Source organism: Botrytis porri (genome assembly GCF_014898465.1).
Source record: "Botrytis porri strain MUCL 3234 chromosome Unknown BPOR_013, whole genome shotgun sequence".
NCBI classification, from domain to species: Eukaryota; Fungi; Ascomycota; class Leotiomycetes; order Helotiales; family Sclerotiniaceae; genus Botrytis; species Botrytis porri.
The window spans coordinates 798,219-813,790 of record NW_024066087.1 but is presented as its reverse complement, the minus strand read 5'-3'; the positions used below and the strand labels follow the sequence as shown (position 1 = coordinate 813,790).

The 15,572-nt window shown below is 38.2% G+C and overlaps 3 protein-coding genes across 3 annotated transcripts; all 3 read right to left on the bottom strand.

Moving 5' to 3' along the window:
* Positions 1 to 2,079: 2,079 nt before the first annotated feature.
* On the bottom strand, positions 2,080 to 3,078 carry EAF01_009158 (uncharacterized protein; the record flags this gene model as incomplete). Its single annotated transcript, XM_038917414.1, has 1 exon — positions 2,080 to 3,078. The coding sequence occupies one exon, from the start codon at positions 3,076 to 3,078 to the stop codon at positions 2,080 to 2,082; it is 999 nt and encodes a 332-aa protein (XP_038767019.1).
* Positions 3,079 to 7,999: 4,921 nt separating this feature from the next.
* EAF01_009157 (uncharacterized protein) lies at positions 8,000 to 9,582 on the bottom strand (the record flags this gene model as incomplete). Its single annotated transcript, XM_038917413.1, has 3 exons — positions 8,000 to 8,675; positions 8,756 to 8,870; positions 8,925 to 9,582. The coding sequence occupies 3 exons, from the start codon at positions 9,580 to 9,582 to the stop codon at positions 8,000 to 8,002; spliced, it is 1,449 nt and encodes a 482-aa protein (XP_038767018.1).
* Positions 9,583 to 13,808: 4,226 nt separating this feature from the next.
* EAF01_009156 (uncharacterized protein) lies at positions 13,809 to 15,478 on the bottom strand (the record flags this gene model as incomplete). Its single annotated transcript, XM_038917412.1, has 3 exons — positions 13,809 to 14,895; positions 14,945 to 15,335; positions 15,418 to 15,478. The coding sequence occupies 3 exons, from the start codon at positions 15,476 to 15,478 to the stop codon at positions 13,809 to 13,811; spliced, it is 1,539 nt and encodes a 512-aa protein (XP_038767017.1).
* Positions 15,479 to 15,572: the final 94 nt, after the last annotated feature.

Here is a 15,572-nt window from a genome sequence, read left to right as displayed (position 1 = left end):
TTTGAGCCCCTCCGTTGAAAAACAGAGCTCCTTTCCTGATGTTCATTTGAACTCGCTATTCTATGCCGGTAACACTGACCGGGATCTCCGTGTTTGGTGAATCGTAATAAGGTCTCTGCAATTTCGAAGAGCGTACAGCGAAAGAATTCCACATCGTAGTATACATCTACTCACCGCTAGCAGCCTTCCTCAGTCCCGCTGCCTTGATAGTGAGTGGATATTTGGCCTCTCATGCTGAGAGACCATGGTCGACATGGCTTGAGGGACTCGTGAACTGTGTCGTGATCCAAGATACCAAATTCGAAATCCTCGGTCTCCTCAAAATCCACAGACAGGTACCATGATCTTCGTTCGAAGACAACCGCGAAGAGTCGACATCCGCCTGCTACATTCTCCAGAGACAGGATTCAACTCAGTTCAACACAAACTTCGTGATAAGAACACAACTACATTCTGGCGAAATACAAACACGAATCTCCAGATGTAACAATATCACTAATCTCTTGACATCCTTACTCTCATCCACGCTCTTGCATAGGTAAAGCATGTCGACTGACAAGCTCCCATTGATGATCCCCACAATCGTAGCTTCAAAAATGCAGTTTTCATCATGAAGTTGGGGTGGGAGATATAGTACCTATTCATGTTTCCTCACAAGTGCAATGAAGTGATTCCTGAGCACAAGATACCATACATGTTATAACATCTCAGAACTCTCTGAGTTGAGATACCAGGGCGTCTCGATTCTGATAAAGCATTCATCTTTCTTCCCAATATTACTATTTCATCATCGAAACATATCGAGTCTACATTGACCAATTTCAAAAGGTATCATTGCAATGCTCCATCCGTAGAATAACATTACAAGAGGATTCCTCAACTTTCAAGAAAGCATTCGCAAGACTTCAACGGGTTAGTGATTTTTGAAGAAGTTTTTCATGTACATTCTTTCACATATGCCCCAAAGAAACTCAGTGTTCTCACACATAGAAAGCGATATCTTACAGCCCGAAAAGAATCCTAAATCACCACTATTACCATTACCGTTGCCATCATCGAATCCAAAATCCTCAGCAATCATAATTGACTAACCATCCTCCTCCTCCTCCCCATCAATCAACACCCTTATCACCAATTTCCCATTCCCCATTCCGCACTCCCCACCACCAATCCCAAACCCCCAACCCACAACAAGCACACACTTACCTTAGCAAACCCCCAGATTTCCAAAACCATCCTCGTGAACCTCAAATAACAGATAGAACATTTAGCGAACACGAAGTTTGGACTTAACATGTGAGTATCACATGGTGATCATTTACTATTATTATCACATTTTGGATTTTGAATTTTGGATTTTGAATTTTGGATTTTGGAGCTGTGTATTTGTTTTGTTTCGTGTTTTTTTCGACTGTTGTGGTGATTTTGCAAGGGGGATAGATATAGATGTAGAAGAGGGGAGTAGACTGGACTGGGATGGAGTGAAGTGAGATGAAGATGATAGTGCTGGTTTATTATATGTGATGATTGCGTGAAATTGCATGATGTAGGTTCCTTTCTTATTTGTATAACTACCTAAAAGGCAAAAACATGCGGGATATCGGTTCAGTATGGAGTAATACCAAAATTATTCTGAAGACACATTTTAAATAATAGGATATATAAAAATATTGTTCATTATCTCTTCGTTTCAGTAGCTTTCATCATCAAGTCATAATCATCATTTCTCCATTCCCATTTTCTCATATCTCCATTTTATCCATTACCCCCTACACCTTCTCAGTGTCATTGGAAGAAAGTCATCATTCCCATTAACCTCTTGTTCCAAACCAATAAATTCCCATTGCCTTTTTTTTAAAATAAAAAAACACCAATCCGCAAATTCCCATGCCTTTGGCACATTCTTTTCTAACCCAACCTTTTCATGTAATCAGCCAAGTGTGTGTACGAAAAGAAAAGTACAAGTACCAATATATAAGCCGCCCAATGTAGTTATAATACCTCATTCCAACACACAATCGTGATCATGAATCATCCATATCCGCAATCCCACAAACGAAATATTCATTTGGCTCGAGGTTATGAAAGGCGTTGTTCAGAAGGTACGTGGGATTTTTTGCTGAAGATCCCTTTTACAGCTTCACAGGCTTCACTTGCGCTTCGCCTGAATCCACTTGATCTTCTAGTCTTTTCTTCGCTACCAGTCTTGTTTGAACTCCCGCCATTCGAGCGGAATTTTTCAAACATCTCCTCGATGGCTTTGGCCATTTTACTGGGAGAGTTCTCATCTTCGTCATCAGAGTCGGTTTCGAATTCGGATTTTAAAACAAGAGGGGTCGATGAGTTGTAGTGAGGCAAAGGGGGGTGAGTATGACGGTAGCTAGCCGGAACGTATGATCCAGGAACTGAATGATTGATACTTGTGCAGGAACTGAGATTAGATGGAGTGTTTGGTTGGGAAGGTGTAGTTTGCGCGCGAGCACGGCCGTTAGAACGATTGGGACGGGAGTCGAGACGTTCGGGCCAAGCTTGCGTGGGCCATGACTTGTGAGTTGAATGTTGATTGTGTCCTTGAGGTGATTGTGGGAATGTGGTGGGAAATAGTGAGTAGACACGATGAGGTACAGGCGGCGGTGGTGGAGGTGGTGGTGAATAATCTGAATCTGCGTGGAAATACCGATTCCAGACTTCTTCTTCCTTTTCCGGAGGATAACTTGAAGTTGAAGATGAGTAAAATGATGAAGGATCATCATCAGTAAAAGACTCGGAGTCGGATGCCTCGAAGAGATCTTCCATCATCCCTGGGTCTGTTTCAACGAGGGAAAGTCGCTGCCAACCTTTTGCTGAAACCTGACATTGTGACTGTGATTCTTTTGTTGAACTTTCGTGAAACTTTGACCAGCTATTGAAAGTAGTTGAAGAGGTATCGCAAGCTCTCCTGATATCCGACTTTGAGATGACCATCGTAGATGATGATAGTAACCAGCCGCTGCATGAATCATTTTGTGGATGCATCGCTATCATATCATTATCGATAGGAAGACATTCGCCGAGATATTCGTTGCTAGAAGCACGCATTGTTGATGAGGAATGTAAGCAAGGCGAATTCCTATCGGTTAACCGGGAGAAACAAGTCTAGAAACCGGCGAACATGAAGCGTTGTAATGGATTGAAAGATTAGCACTTCGATAAATGATCCTCCTTGCGAGAGATATTGACGAGACAACGACTTGTTTATAACCCTGGATTCAAACTATTTTCAGGGTTTACTCGTCTGAAAAAAACTGGCTGGATGTTCATTCTTTGCATAAACATGATGTTATCATATGCAAATGGTATGAAGGCAAAAGCCAGATTAGATCTGTCAGGTTTAAACTCTGGATGCCCATTGGATCAAACCACTTGTTATTGTACGCCCGCAGGTAAGGCCTCGAACTTTGCCAGCCACATCCATCCCTTTGTGCCGAGTCGGCCAACATACGGCTGTGAGATCCCGAGCCTTTGATTGGTCGAATCGTCACAAAATTAGAATTCACACAAGAAACAAGAAAGACTCTAGAATTGTTTACCTTCGTTTGATTTTGTGAGCTTTGACTAGGTAGAAAATCCTCTACAGTTTTCTAGACGGCTAGGTACATGCCAGTAACAATACCACTGTCAGTGAATTCACCAACAACCATAATGCTTATTTGAAGGTTCGATATTGTGCCAAAAGTACCTCTAATTTGACCATCCACTCGGAAGTAGGAAAAATTCGGACCTGCGTAAAGAGTACATATTGAGCGCAGTAAAATCATATCATATCATATCATGCCTGTCCGCATCGCACAGGTATGTCAACAGGGAGGAGACGGAAGACTTCCCCGCGAAAAGCAAGACATCTTATTCCTTAATTGGCGAGAGACGCGGTTCTTGCCAGTGGCGATAATTCGACAAAAAGGGATCGTTCGCTAACTCAGAGACAATGGAGAATGATAAATGCTTGACCAAGGAGGTGGTGGGGCATCCCTTACACGAACCTCTCGCGCACATTTATCTTGGAAGTTCAAGGAATCTTGGCAATATATTGTGTGAAGACGAAATAAATCTTTTGTGGTCTGATTGAATTCTGACGAAGAAGAAAAACGAATTCTTCGGTTTGCATATCGTTGAGTTAAATGATTAGTCATTTCAGCATGGATATCCAAGGGATTCCTCTCACAACAAGCTGCTTTCTTTTCACAATGCAACCTCATGAGAAAAGGATTTCAACCCCCTCAACAATAATTATATGAGATAGGTCTGGCCATAGACTTTACCCCCAGTGAAATCTATAACTTTACTGGAAATCTGCAAGTGTAGATGCAAGTGTAGATGGGTTGATCGATGGGGTTACATGCATATATCAGAATATTTCACATTGACCTGCATGATATAATTTCGGAAGCCTCCACAGCCATTGTTTTGATATTTTGTTGTTGATGAATTTCTTTTGCAAATTTTTGCGCAGGGTGCCGTCGGAAAGTATGTTTCCGCGACTTTTGGTTTCCCTGTCTATTCTGACCCTGCCACTCGGTTCAGATTGGGGTTTGAAGCATTTCTTTTCTCGTCTGGTCTTGTTGCTTTATTCTGGAGCATTCTCATCTTGAAACGAATTGCGAGACTCTGCTACTCGGAAAAGAAGAGAAGAGTTGACTTGCTCAAATTTATGAAAAATACTCTCAAGTCATGCAACTGCTCCTCTCCTCAAATTATCAACACAGCGTTTGTCTTTGTGAACACTTTTCAAGTACATTTCCATGAAGAAACCTGAGTATTGGTAGTAAATCCTAGATCAATTCAGTGTATAGCTTATGCTATGCTGAACATGCGATGCACTTAGATATCTAGGTATATTCAATTGAATAAAGTAAACTGGAAAAGGTTTCGAAATCCTAATCTCTCCTCGATGCCCTTTGAGTTTTCCACAGTAAGATTCTATCTTTTTAATACCTATTGCTTATACTTTCGAAGAAAATTAATTTCATATAACTTCGAATCCAGTCTACGAGTTAATAATTTGTGACTTGCCGCCCAGCCCGTGGTGCTAGAGGTCTCCTTCCTCCTTTCCCTTCCTCTCTCCTACGCATGAAGTCTGAGTATACATCTATAGATTCACCACCGATATTCCTAGTATGTCAGGACTAAATAAAAATGCAAAATCAACCCAATCCTCCGAGTCTTCTGAATTCCAGAATTTCCCTTCCTTCCTTTCTTCTTTTCTTTCTTCCCCCTTTTCGACCCCTCATTTCAACTTTCCCCTTACACGCGAATCAGATATTCCAATTCTTCCAGACCCTCCATCCTATCCAGTCTCAATTCAAGAGTCCAAAAGTGACAATCCTGCCACTACCCACACATCATCTCCGTGCCCTCCTATCGCTTGTTTCTCACATGATCAAATTTCGTGCATCGATTTTGATTTGTCATTTGATCTTTCAGATATTATGATAAAGAGCACAATAGAGATAAATAGTTCAAACTTAGATTGAATATCAATATTAAAATCTTCAAAGTAGTAATCATGGACTATTTGGCCCGTTGTATTCTATTCCTTCTGTAACATCATGGTGAACTGCGCACTGTACCCCACTATCCCCTTCTAATCCTCACCACCACACTTCCCCTCCCACAAAAGCAAACGCTTCAGAGTCCAGCCTAGAGGCATATATATATCTCGTACAAACATCTACATGCAATTTTCATCAATAACAAGAAATAACTAGATGGATATCAAAGCAACTCAAATCAAGTATTACCTCCATGTAAGAGTTTAGGCCCCAACTTATCGCACACCCAACTCATAGGTCGACTCTTCCTAGAACACCTATTGCTCACCCACTAAGCGAAAACACACCAAAAACCCTCATTTCTTCAACTTTTAAACTATATATTAATTCAATCAATCTTTCAACTAAGTTTATAAAAATAATACATAAGATTGAAAATTATTGAAATAATTCAAAAAATGAATGAAATCTTTTTAGTCATTTTTTTCATAAAGTTATAGGTTCTTAAAGTTGAAATTATTAAAAAACTTAAAAAAAGTGATTTTTTAATATAAGAAAAGCGTTATATGTTATAAATTTTGAAAAATTTCAATTCTGAAAGTCTATAACTTTATTAGTTTTTACAATTTTAAAAAACTATTTAAATTTAATATTCTTTATAAAGTTATTTTTTATATATATAATTTTCAAATCAATTTTTAAAATAGTTAAAAATTATGAAAATAATTAATTTACATTAGAAAATAGTATTTTTATAAGGATTTTATTACGAAAAAGAGTAATATACGATAAGTCGAAGTCTTAACTCTTATATAGAAGTAAAAATATAAAAGATAAAGTATAAAAGATAAACTTATACTTTAAAATCAAGTAATCTTTTCTTCTCCTCTCTTTAATATTTTTTCCTATAAAAGAAAATACTTAATTTTCAATTTCCTATTTTTTAGAAAAATCATCTATATATAATCATTTATATACTTAATGAATTATATATCAATATCATATTCTTCAAATCGTAATATTTACTTGAAATTTTAAACGAATTATTTAAAAAAGAAAAAGTAGAATTGGATTTTAACAGATGGAAATAGAAATTAAAAGGAATTCGAAAAGAAGCTCGATTCGAAACGTAACGAGTTTAAACTTTTCATTTCGTAATTCTAAAGTAAAAGAGATTTAATATAATTATTAATATTAATCGTTTATTAATTTTCTAGAATCTATACTCTTTCTATCTATTGTAATTCCTCGCACTCAAAGTTAAAATACAACTCGAATCATTTAATATACTCAAATAAACTAATCATTTAAATCATCTCAAAATTATTTTTCATTCTCTAAACTCTATTTCAAAAGTCCTAATAGATATAATTATTAATTACTACTTAGTTTTCTTTACTAATTATTTAATATTTTTAATTAAATTCCTTATTTATATTTACTATTATATATTTATCATATATCTTTTATAAATCCTCCTTTTTTCCCCCTCTTATTTATCTTCTATTTCTTTTTATTAACTTTTTGTTATTTCCTATTTTCTTAAAACCCTCAACTTTATCTTTAATTTCACTTCTAACTTCATCTCCATCCCTAATTCCTATCTCATTACAAACCTATCATTCCCATCATCTCCAATCTCGATTACAACTCTATCTTTAACTCCATCTCCATCTTTAACCTCATCTTCAACTTCATCTTCAAACCCATTATCACAAATCCATCTCCAACCCCAAAAGCCCCAACCTAACTCAACCAAATCCATCCGCTACAATATGATGCGATATATCATAATCCTCCATCGATCACCCTCCATCAATCCACTTCTCCACTTATAATCCAAGAAGAGAAAGACAAACTCTACAAATTATATTATATATATAGTATAATAGTGAAGAAAAAACAACGAATAATAATAACCTCGAGAATAAGCACTACACCACCGTTAACGTCGAACAACGACTACCCACCAATATACCAACCTACCTCCTCATCTCTCTCGAGTATTCAATCGAAGCCGTTCCCCAGATCGCCCCTCCTGAGATTTGAACAAACTCTTAGAATTTTGAAATCCGTACTTCTATTCAATTTTCAAAAATTCATACAAATTCAATGGGATTACAATCTAAGTTTATTATTCTGTTTTGTTTCTCTAGGTTCTATTGTCGTTGCTCAGCCCTGCCCATGCCTGCATCAATCACTCGGTTCAATCCAGCCCAGCCATCTATCAATAAGTTCCATTTCCGTGTCCATTTCGATTATTCTAGGAATTCCATTCAATTACCCACTCTGTATCCACACCAAAGCTTCATCTATTGATCTTTTCCCATCGTATACTACTCGTATTTTGTAATGCCACCTTCCACAATTACCACTTGATACTTGTGACCCAAAATGATTCACTTTTAGCCATGTAATCGTCACCCCCTATCGCTCCAGCTTTTGATCCCCCCGCAGCTATCTCTCGCGATCTAATAAATACCGGGCAAGATAACCCACCTCACCTTTTGACAATACGTTTCCCACCCCTTCCCATATTTCTTTGAGCACCTCTCCTCATCCCGCCAGCAGCGATGAATTAACAAAATCGTCATAAAAATTGCATATGTCCATGGTAACAAATTATGAGTACCACAAGCTGCACACATGGAATAAGAAAGGATGAGGTCGCCCAAATAATTGATATGTCTCGCCATACCCCACCAGCCAGAGCAAAGAAGAATACTATCGTGTTCTTTTCCATCCTTGGTTCGATACTTGACTTGTAAAACATCTGCTGGAGCACCCCAAAGTTGACAATTCCCTTTGGTGCGACGAGCGAGATCTTTTTGGTGATTGACGCTTCGGAAGAGGATGTAACCACTGACACCTGAGGTAAACAACATCATGGCGCTTAGAGGCGATAGGGAGTGAGGATATCTTGAAAGATATTGAGTTTGAAGGGTGTACATGGATGGCAACCAAACAATGGATCCCCATGCGAGATAGAAACCAAAGTGATCATGACAGATATCGATGGTTCGGAGGTACCAATCTTCGTTGATAAAGAAATCCACAACGTAGAGACAGTGTAGGAAAGTACTCAAAAGGATGGAATTGGTGATATATCCGTAGGTTTGATACTGATACGCGATGAAGGACATGTCACTACATCGAGATTAGAGAATGATATAGGTGGAAAGTGCAAATTCAACACAAGACTAATAAGGGATTGAAGTTTGACATACATGAGAGTCCAGGCAATTATCCCAGGCCGCCCATTGTGGAATAATTTGAAGTCGAAATGATTTCCAAATCTAGGATTTAATTCGATTCCCATGTACAAATCGTACAAGACGGACCCTGTCACGTGTCAGTATCGAATCAGACAAGTCTCATCCGTCAATTCCAACTTACCACTGAATTTTCGATCGCCTTCATGAGTTGGACTGATATGAGCTTTCAAGTAAGCAAATCCAGATAAGAGGAACCCATAAACATTCACCGAGACCAACAACGCCTGCCAATGTTTTGCGAGAATTGCTGGATCCAAGAGTCCACAGTATGACGAAATGAGGAACAAAGCATGAGTGACAACCCAAGCTGAAAGACCATTGGTACGATATTTAAGAAGGTTTCCCGCTGGCGTGAGTTGACCCGTACTCAATTGGGTGGGTAAAAATTGGTACAGAACTGCTTGGAATAACAACCACGTTCCATAACCAACATTCGTTCTCAAATTCCCTCGAGGTGCATGTTGCCATAAGAAATTGATGGGTCCAATCATGACCATTGATTTGTATGCTGAAGTTAGAGATCCTTCAAAGCGTGAAAGGGCGATCCAATAGAATATGACAATGATTGGACATAGAAGCATGATACTAGCACATCCCAAGGAATGTAACCAAGAGCCATGATGATGCCGTCGACCCCATGAGATACTCGAATCTCGACTTGTTGAGAAGGAAGCCAATCGAGCTCGATTGATGGTTACATTTGATTTATCGGGAGCATCCTGCTGTAAAGTTTCAATTACATCGTGAAGACCCGGCGAAGGGAGAATGATTGATTCCATTGTATGGGTTGGGCCCCACGATATTTTGCAAGGAGAGCGAGAGGTATGTTGTGGTTGAATATTGAGATGCACTCGAGGTTGTACGAATGATGTAAGGAAGAGGAAAAAGAAATGAGTGATGCAACGGGTAAGTACAAGAGACCAATGAGGTCGTAACCTTTATAAGACGAAAGGTGACAGGAAGTAAAACAAGGGTCAAAAAAGATAACACATACAGTCAAATCAGTCAGTGCACGTTCAAATGAATAACGAGATGAAGATGGAGATGATTTTGAATGATCGTTGGGGAGGTTTAAGATGGCGAGTGAGAAGAAAAGAGGAACTGAAATGGAAAATGGAATGGTCATTGGTCTTGTTTTGAATCCTTGGTAGTAGGCACGTACGAGTATGAATTCATTGATTTGCAGTGCATATGCAAACCACTTCTCCGGATACAGGAGTAGTTGATGTGAAAAGAAGGTAGGAGGTAGGTGGTAGGTGGTAGGTATATACCTAGTATACCACGTACTGGGTTAAAGGCTCGGGTCGGTGCGCAAGTACTCTTTACATTAAAAATCACTTATTTTAGAATTCAATATTGAATTAATACATATTGTTATATATTTCAGTTTTGATGTTTGTATAGATTTTAGTATCAAGTTTTATAATATGATTTTAGATTTCTATAAAATCTTTCGATTTAATGAAAACCTATAAAGGATTACTAATATTTAAAATTCTCATAAAAATAATACTTATTTTAAGAATTAATATTCTGTATAGAATTTATCACGTGGAATTTATCAGCTTTTATAATACACAAACTAATATTTTTAAATAAAAAAGTAATCATCTATTAAATCTCTATATATACTCTATATTTCTATTAGCTTTATAATAATTATATGAATTGATTTATATTTTTAAAAATAGAGAATAAAGTATAGTTTTAGTAAGGAAATTCGCTTAAATTTTAATAAGGCCCTTATTAAAAACACGCTCTTATAAATACTTAATCGATACTATCTAGATAGAGATGTAATAACTATATATATTTCGAGGAGATAGAAAATCTAATAAGAGATAATAGAAAAATACCTAGTATCTCCTATCTACTAGGTAGTAAAGAGAAGAGAAGATCGAAAGGGGGAAGGGAATGAAATAAAAGATACTCGGAAAATATATTCTAATAGTTATCGTTTTCATTTGATTCGCCTCCTTATCAGATTATTCATTAGATGCCTTGAAATTCTGTCAAATACTTCTATTGTGAGGCGTTCTTCCCCATAGAAAAGCACGCTAATAATTGATTCTAAAACAATCTTCAATCAATGAACCTTGTTAGCTCTATACGAAACTTCCAAATGAATACGGTAAATACGTCCGTCGTAAGATCGTATCATGGTAAATCTAATACTGAGAATAGGAAAGTGCAATGACATCTCCATCTCCGTTTTCTGATCCGTTTCAAACCTCCGACCCAGAACATAAAACTTAAATGTCTTGTAAGTTGACAGACATCCTTTCCCGAGTACCGATGCTACCGATGATGAGTTGTATATGTACCTAATAAGTGGTAAGTGGCATTAGAGAGGACTGTATGCCTAAGTTTTCAGGTTTAGTGCATTCTCCTCTACCTTCATTCCTCTCTCCCTCTTTCCCTCTCTCCCTCTTTGATACCCATGCTGACCTTCCCTACCCACCTCCTACGTACCTACTCCAGATTCAAATCATCCATCTCCATTAAAGAAAACAAACTCACCGATACCATTGCCATTGCCATTACCATTGCCATTACCATTGCCATTACCGGTACACACCCACAACTTCCCATGAGGTCAAGACTTTTCCCTAGTCCCAAGACGATCAAAACACGTGTAACCTTAAGAAGTTACCTCCGTACTCTCTACTATTGATTGATGCTACTACGAGATGTCCAAGCTATCATGATCAGATGATCTAGATGATCTAGATGTGTACACATCTCTCCCTAGTAGATGCATCGAATTCCTTATACACCGATAATTCTCGCAATATCCACAACCCCAAGTTTATAAACAGACAGACCTCCATAACATCCATCTTCCGTAACAGAGGAGATGAGATATATAAATATATATAACACACAACGGCGCACACACAATATACTCGTAATACAAATTAATAAGCCGCGTACCTACCTAGTATCTTTTCGCAATAGAAGACCAAGCCACATGAACCTTATTTGTTGATAGTACCTACTACCTACCTAGAGAAGTATGAATTAAAGCCGTGATGTAATATAATGTGATGTGATACACATAACTTCCATAAACAAATAATAGCAATAGGAACCTGTATTCGTAAAACACCATAAAAGCTTCATACCTATCATGATCGATATCGATTGATGAGGAATCCGAAACCGATTTATCAGACCAAAAATCCAAAGAAGAGAGTGAGTGAAGCGTGCGAAAGAAAGAACAGTCGATGAGGAAAACCCCAATCAACAACAACTTCACTCTTCACTCTGTTGGAAGTTGAAACTGGGAAGGAAGTTAAAACGCACAAACAATCGTTCAATTGAGTTTCCTTCCAGGTTCTTACCCATCCCAAATCCATACCTAAACCTAAAAGCTCTATCCTAGAGCTGGTAGGCTTGCACCTAGGGTGATGAGCTCCATAATTTATCTACCTACCTGCCCAGCCAGCCCAGCCCAGCCCAGCCTCTAAAGGGAGAAAAAACAGGCCGGAATTGACTGCTATTAAAGCCCTTCAATAATCCAAATGTTCCATTCCAATTTACAGAATTAAATGCTTATACAATTTTCATGGTTGAAAATTATTCAAGGATTTGTTGAATGTTATTAACTTTTAGATTTTAATAATCGATTAATTTATTATAGAATTTATTAGAATGATTAATATGACCTTTTTTTTCTCCTACGAATAGTCAGTCTACCTAGTACGATATACATTTCGAGCTCAAAATAAGAAGTACTTGGCTCCGGCTTGAAAAGCTTAAAAATTAAGAAACTCGCGCGCTATTAGTTTATTTACTCGAATATTAAATTTATTCATCTAATATACTTCTATAATACTAGTATATATTATAAAGTTCTTATCTAGATAAGAGGTAAGGCCCCGGCTTATCGCATACTACTCTTTTTCGTAATAAATATAGAAATACTATTTTCCTATATAAATTAATTATTTTTATAATTCCTTAACTATTTAAAGAATTGATTTTAAAATTATTTATATATGAAATAACTATATAAAAATCTTTAGTTTAAATAGGGGTTCGAAATTATAAAAATTAATAAAGTTTTAGATTTTTAAAGTTGAAAATTCTCAAATCTTATAATATATAATACTTTTCTTATATAAAAAAACTACTTTTATTAGATTTTCTAAAAATTTCAACTTTAAACATCTACTACTCTATCTAAAAAAATATTTCATTTCTTTTTTTCAATCATTTTTAATGATTCTTTATTATATATACTACGTTTATACATTTAATTTAAAGATTGATCGAATTAATATATAATTTAAAAGTTAAAGATATAAGGGGTTTTAATGTGTTTTCATTTAGTATGCGATAAGCCGGGGCCCCAACTCTTACATAACCTGTGACCCCTGGGGAGATAGATACTAGATAGGAGAGTACAGATACACAATAATCTTTCAATCCAAATAGCTTCATTCCCCAGGGCGGGAAGAACCCTTGAAGATTATCTAACACGAATACGAATACAGATAACATATAGATATGACGAAAGACTCTTGATATCACATTCATTATGTCCCTACGACACTCTATTTCACTTCTTCACAAATGACGACGTCAAGATAGATAACTGAATGATTCTCGTATGGCATGATAGTCGTCGTGTCGGAATTCTGACAATGATTGCTTTTGCTACCTACTAACATGGGTTGTTTGTGTCCATCCCGAGCTCATTCGTATCGTCAAATCAGCACTGTTACTTGATCGGCAGATTGTACTACCCAGTCGAAATCTAAATTCATTACAAGTAACCAGGCAATCAGAAGGAAGGCATGGGAAAATCTCCACACGGTTTTGCGCTCTCGGAGATGTAATGATTTAACATCCGGAATATTTCATCATATAGAGTCAAAGGAAAATTGAGGGGTAAGTGGACAGAAGAAGCAAAACTGACCGTAAAGTATCATATTTGAATGCCGGTGAAGCTCAGAAGCAGTAGTCCGCAAATGTTATGTACACTTTTAGTACTCCCCATTTACCATGCTGTAATGTCATCTACTTCTACCTCTCCAAAGGTACTGCTTTTGGTAACAGCCCCCACTCCGTCTTCAGCTACAACTCCTTCGATGCCAGGAGCTCCCATAATATCGGGCAAGACTTCATTCAAAAATTCCAGAATGTGTTGATTGACCTGTTCAAACTGTAACAAGAATGCATCATGGCCTTCAGGCGATTCAATCTTCCTAAGACGTGCATTTGGTACTGAAGCTGCAATCTCTTTCTGCTCATCAAATGTGAAAAGTCCATCACTCTCGATACCAAGCACCAACGTTGGCTGTTGAATTTGTGAAAGAGCTTCAGCAATGGGATTCTCTGAATCTGCCGGCACTCGATATCTTGAGACATCATGAGTATCAAGTTTGCGGGTGATGGCAATATAACAATTTCCATCAAAACGTTTGACAAATTTTTCACCTTGATAACGAAGATATGATTGCGCGGAAAAGTAATGAGAGGTCGACTTGCGCTTAGGAACAGGTCGGTCTGGTGGTGGGGATGATGAGGGAGTTGCGCCGTGGAATTGCGGGTCAGTAAAGTTTGAAGGGTTACCACCGTTGGCAGTGATGTTCTCACTGGTCATATTTGAAATGGCAGCTGAACTTCCAGGTCTCGAGGACATTGGGGATCTGGTCTGTCTGTGACCGTCATTGTGAATTGCTCTGTGGATATCCGATGCTGTGGCAGATTGTTGGCTTTCGCTGATGGTCTGCTTTTTCGAAGCATCAGGTATGTTTCGTCCAAATCTTGCCTCGAATGAGTTTCGACTTCTATATGTAAGCAATGCAGACATGCGTGCCGCGCCCAGCCCTGCTGTCGGAGAGTCCGAGAATGGATAATAGCCGTCGTCGTACTTTGGATCCGCATAGATGCTCTGCCTTTGAGCTTCTCCCCAACTAATTCCCCAAGCACTGTGTCTGCTAGAGGTTGCGATTGGCACAATGGCTCTAACATAATCTTTGCCAAAGTATGCCCATTCGAGTACCAGCATACCTCCCATAGAGCCTCCTATAACCGCTGCCACTTGTCGAACTCCTAACTCGTCCAAGAGAAGTTTGTGAATGCTAATGCCAGTCAGTGTTGTACTGTCCTGAATCAAAATTGCTGACATACTTGACATCGTCTCGGATAGTTGTCAAAGGGAACTCGGGGCCATATCTTTCATTTTTTGGGTCCCCATCTTTGCAAGTGACAGGACTTGCACTCCCATAAGGGCTTCCCAAACTGTTCATGCATATCACAAAGAATCTGGATATATCAAATGCTCGACCAGGTCCACCTAAAAGAGGTCCCCACCAATCACTCACATCTGCGCTGCCAGTCAAGGCATGGCAGATTACCATAGCATTATCGCGATTAGGCGAAAGCTTTCCTCTGGTGCTGTATGCCAATGGAACATTGTGTAAAGTTTCGCCGGACTCTAATGTGAAGGATGGGATGATGGCGATAGTTTGGTCGGGTATGAGGGATGCGAATGGGTTCTCAGGTTGTTGCTGCGTTCTTTCTTGTAGTATTCAGTCACTGCTTCTCCCAAGAATGGAGGGGTAATTTTTTGGGGGCGAATCATTGAACATGTAACTACTGACCGTATCTTGGTGCATTGGATTCCGTTCCTGCAGAACCAGTAGGTTTTAATGAAGCAGCCATTTTGTGCTTGAATGTTTGTCGGAAAAATAGCTAGACATTTAACAAGGAATAGAAGAAATTTATATCATCATACAAGACTTGCCTGCTGGAGTCA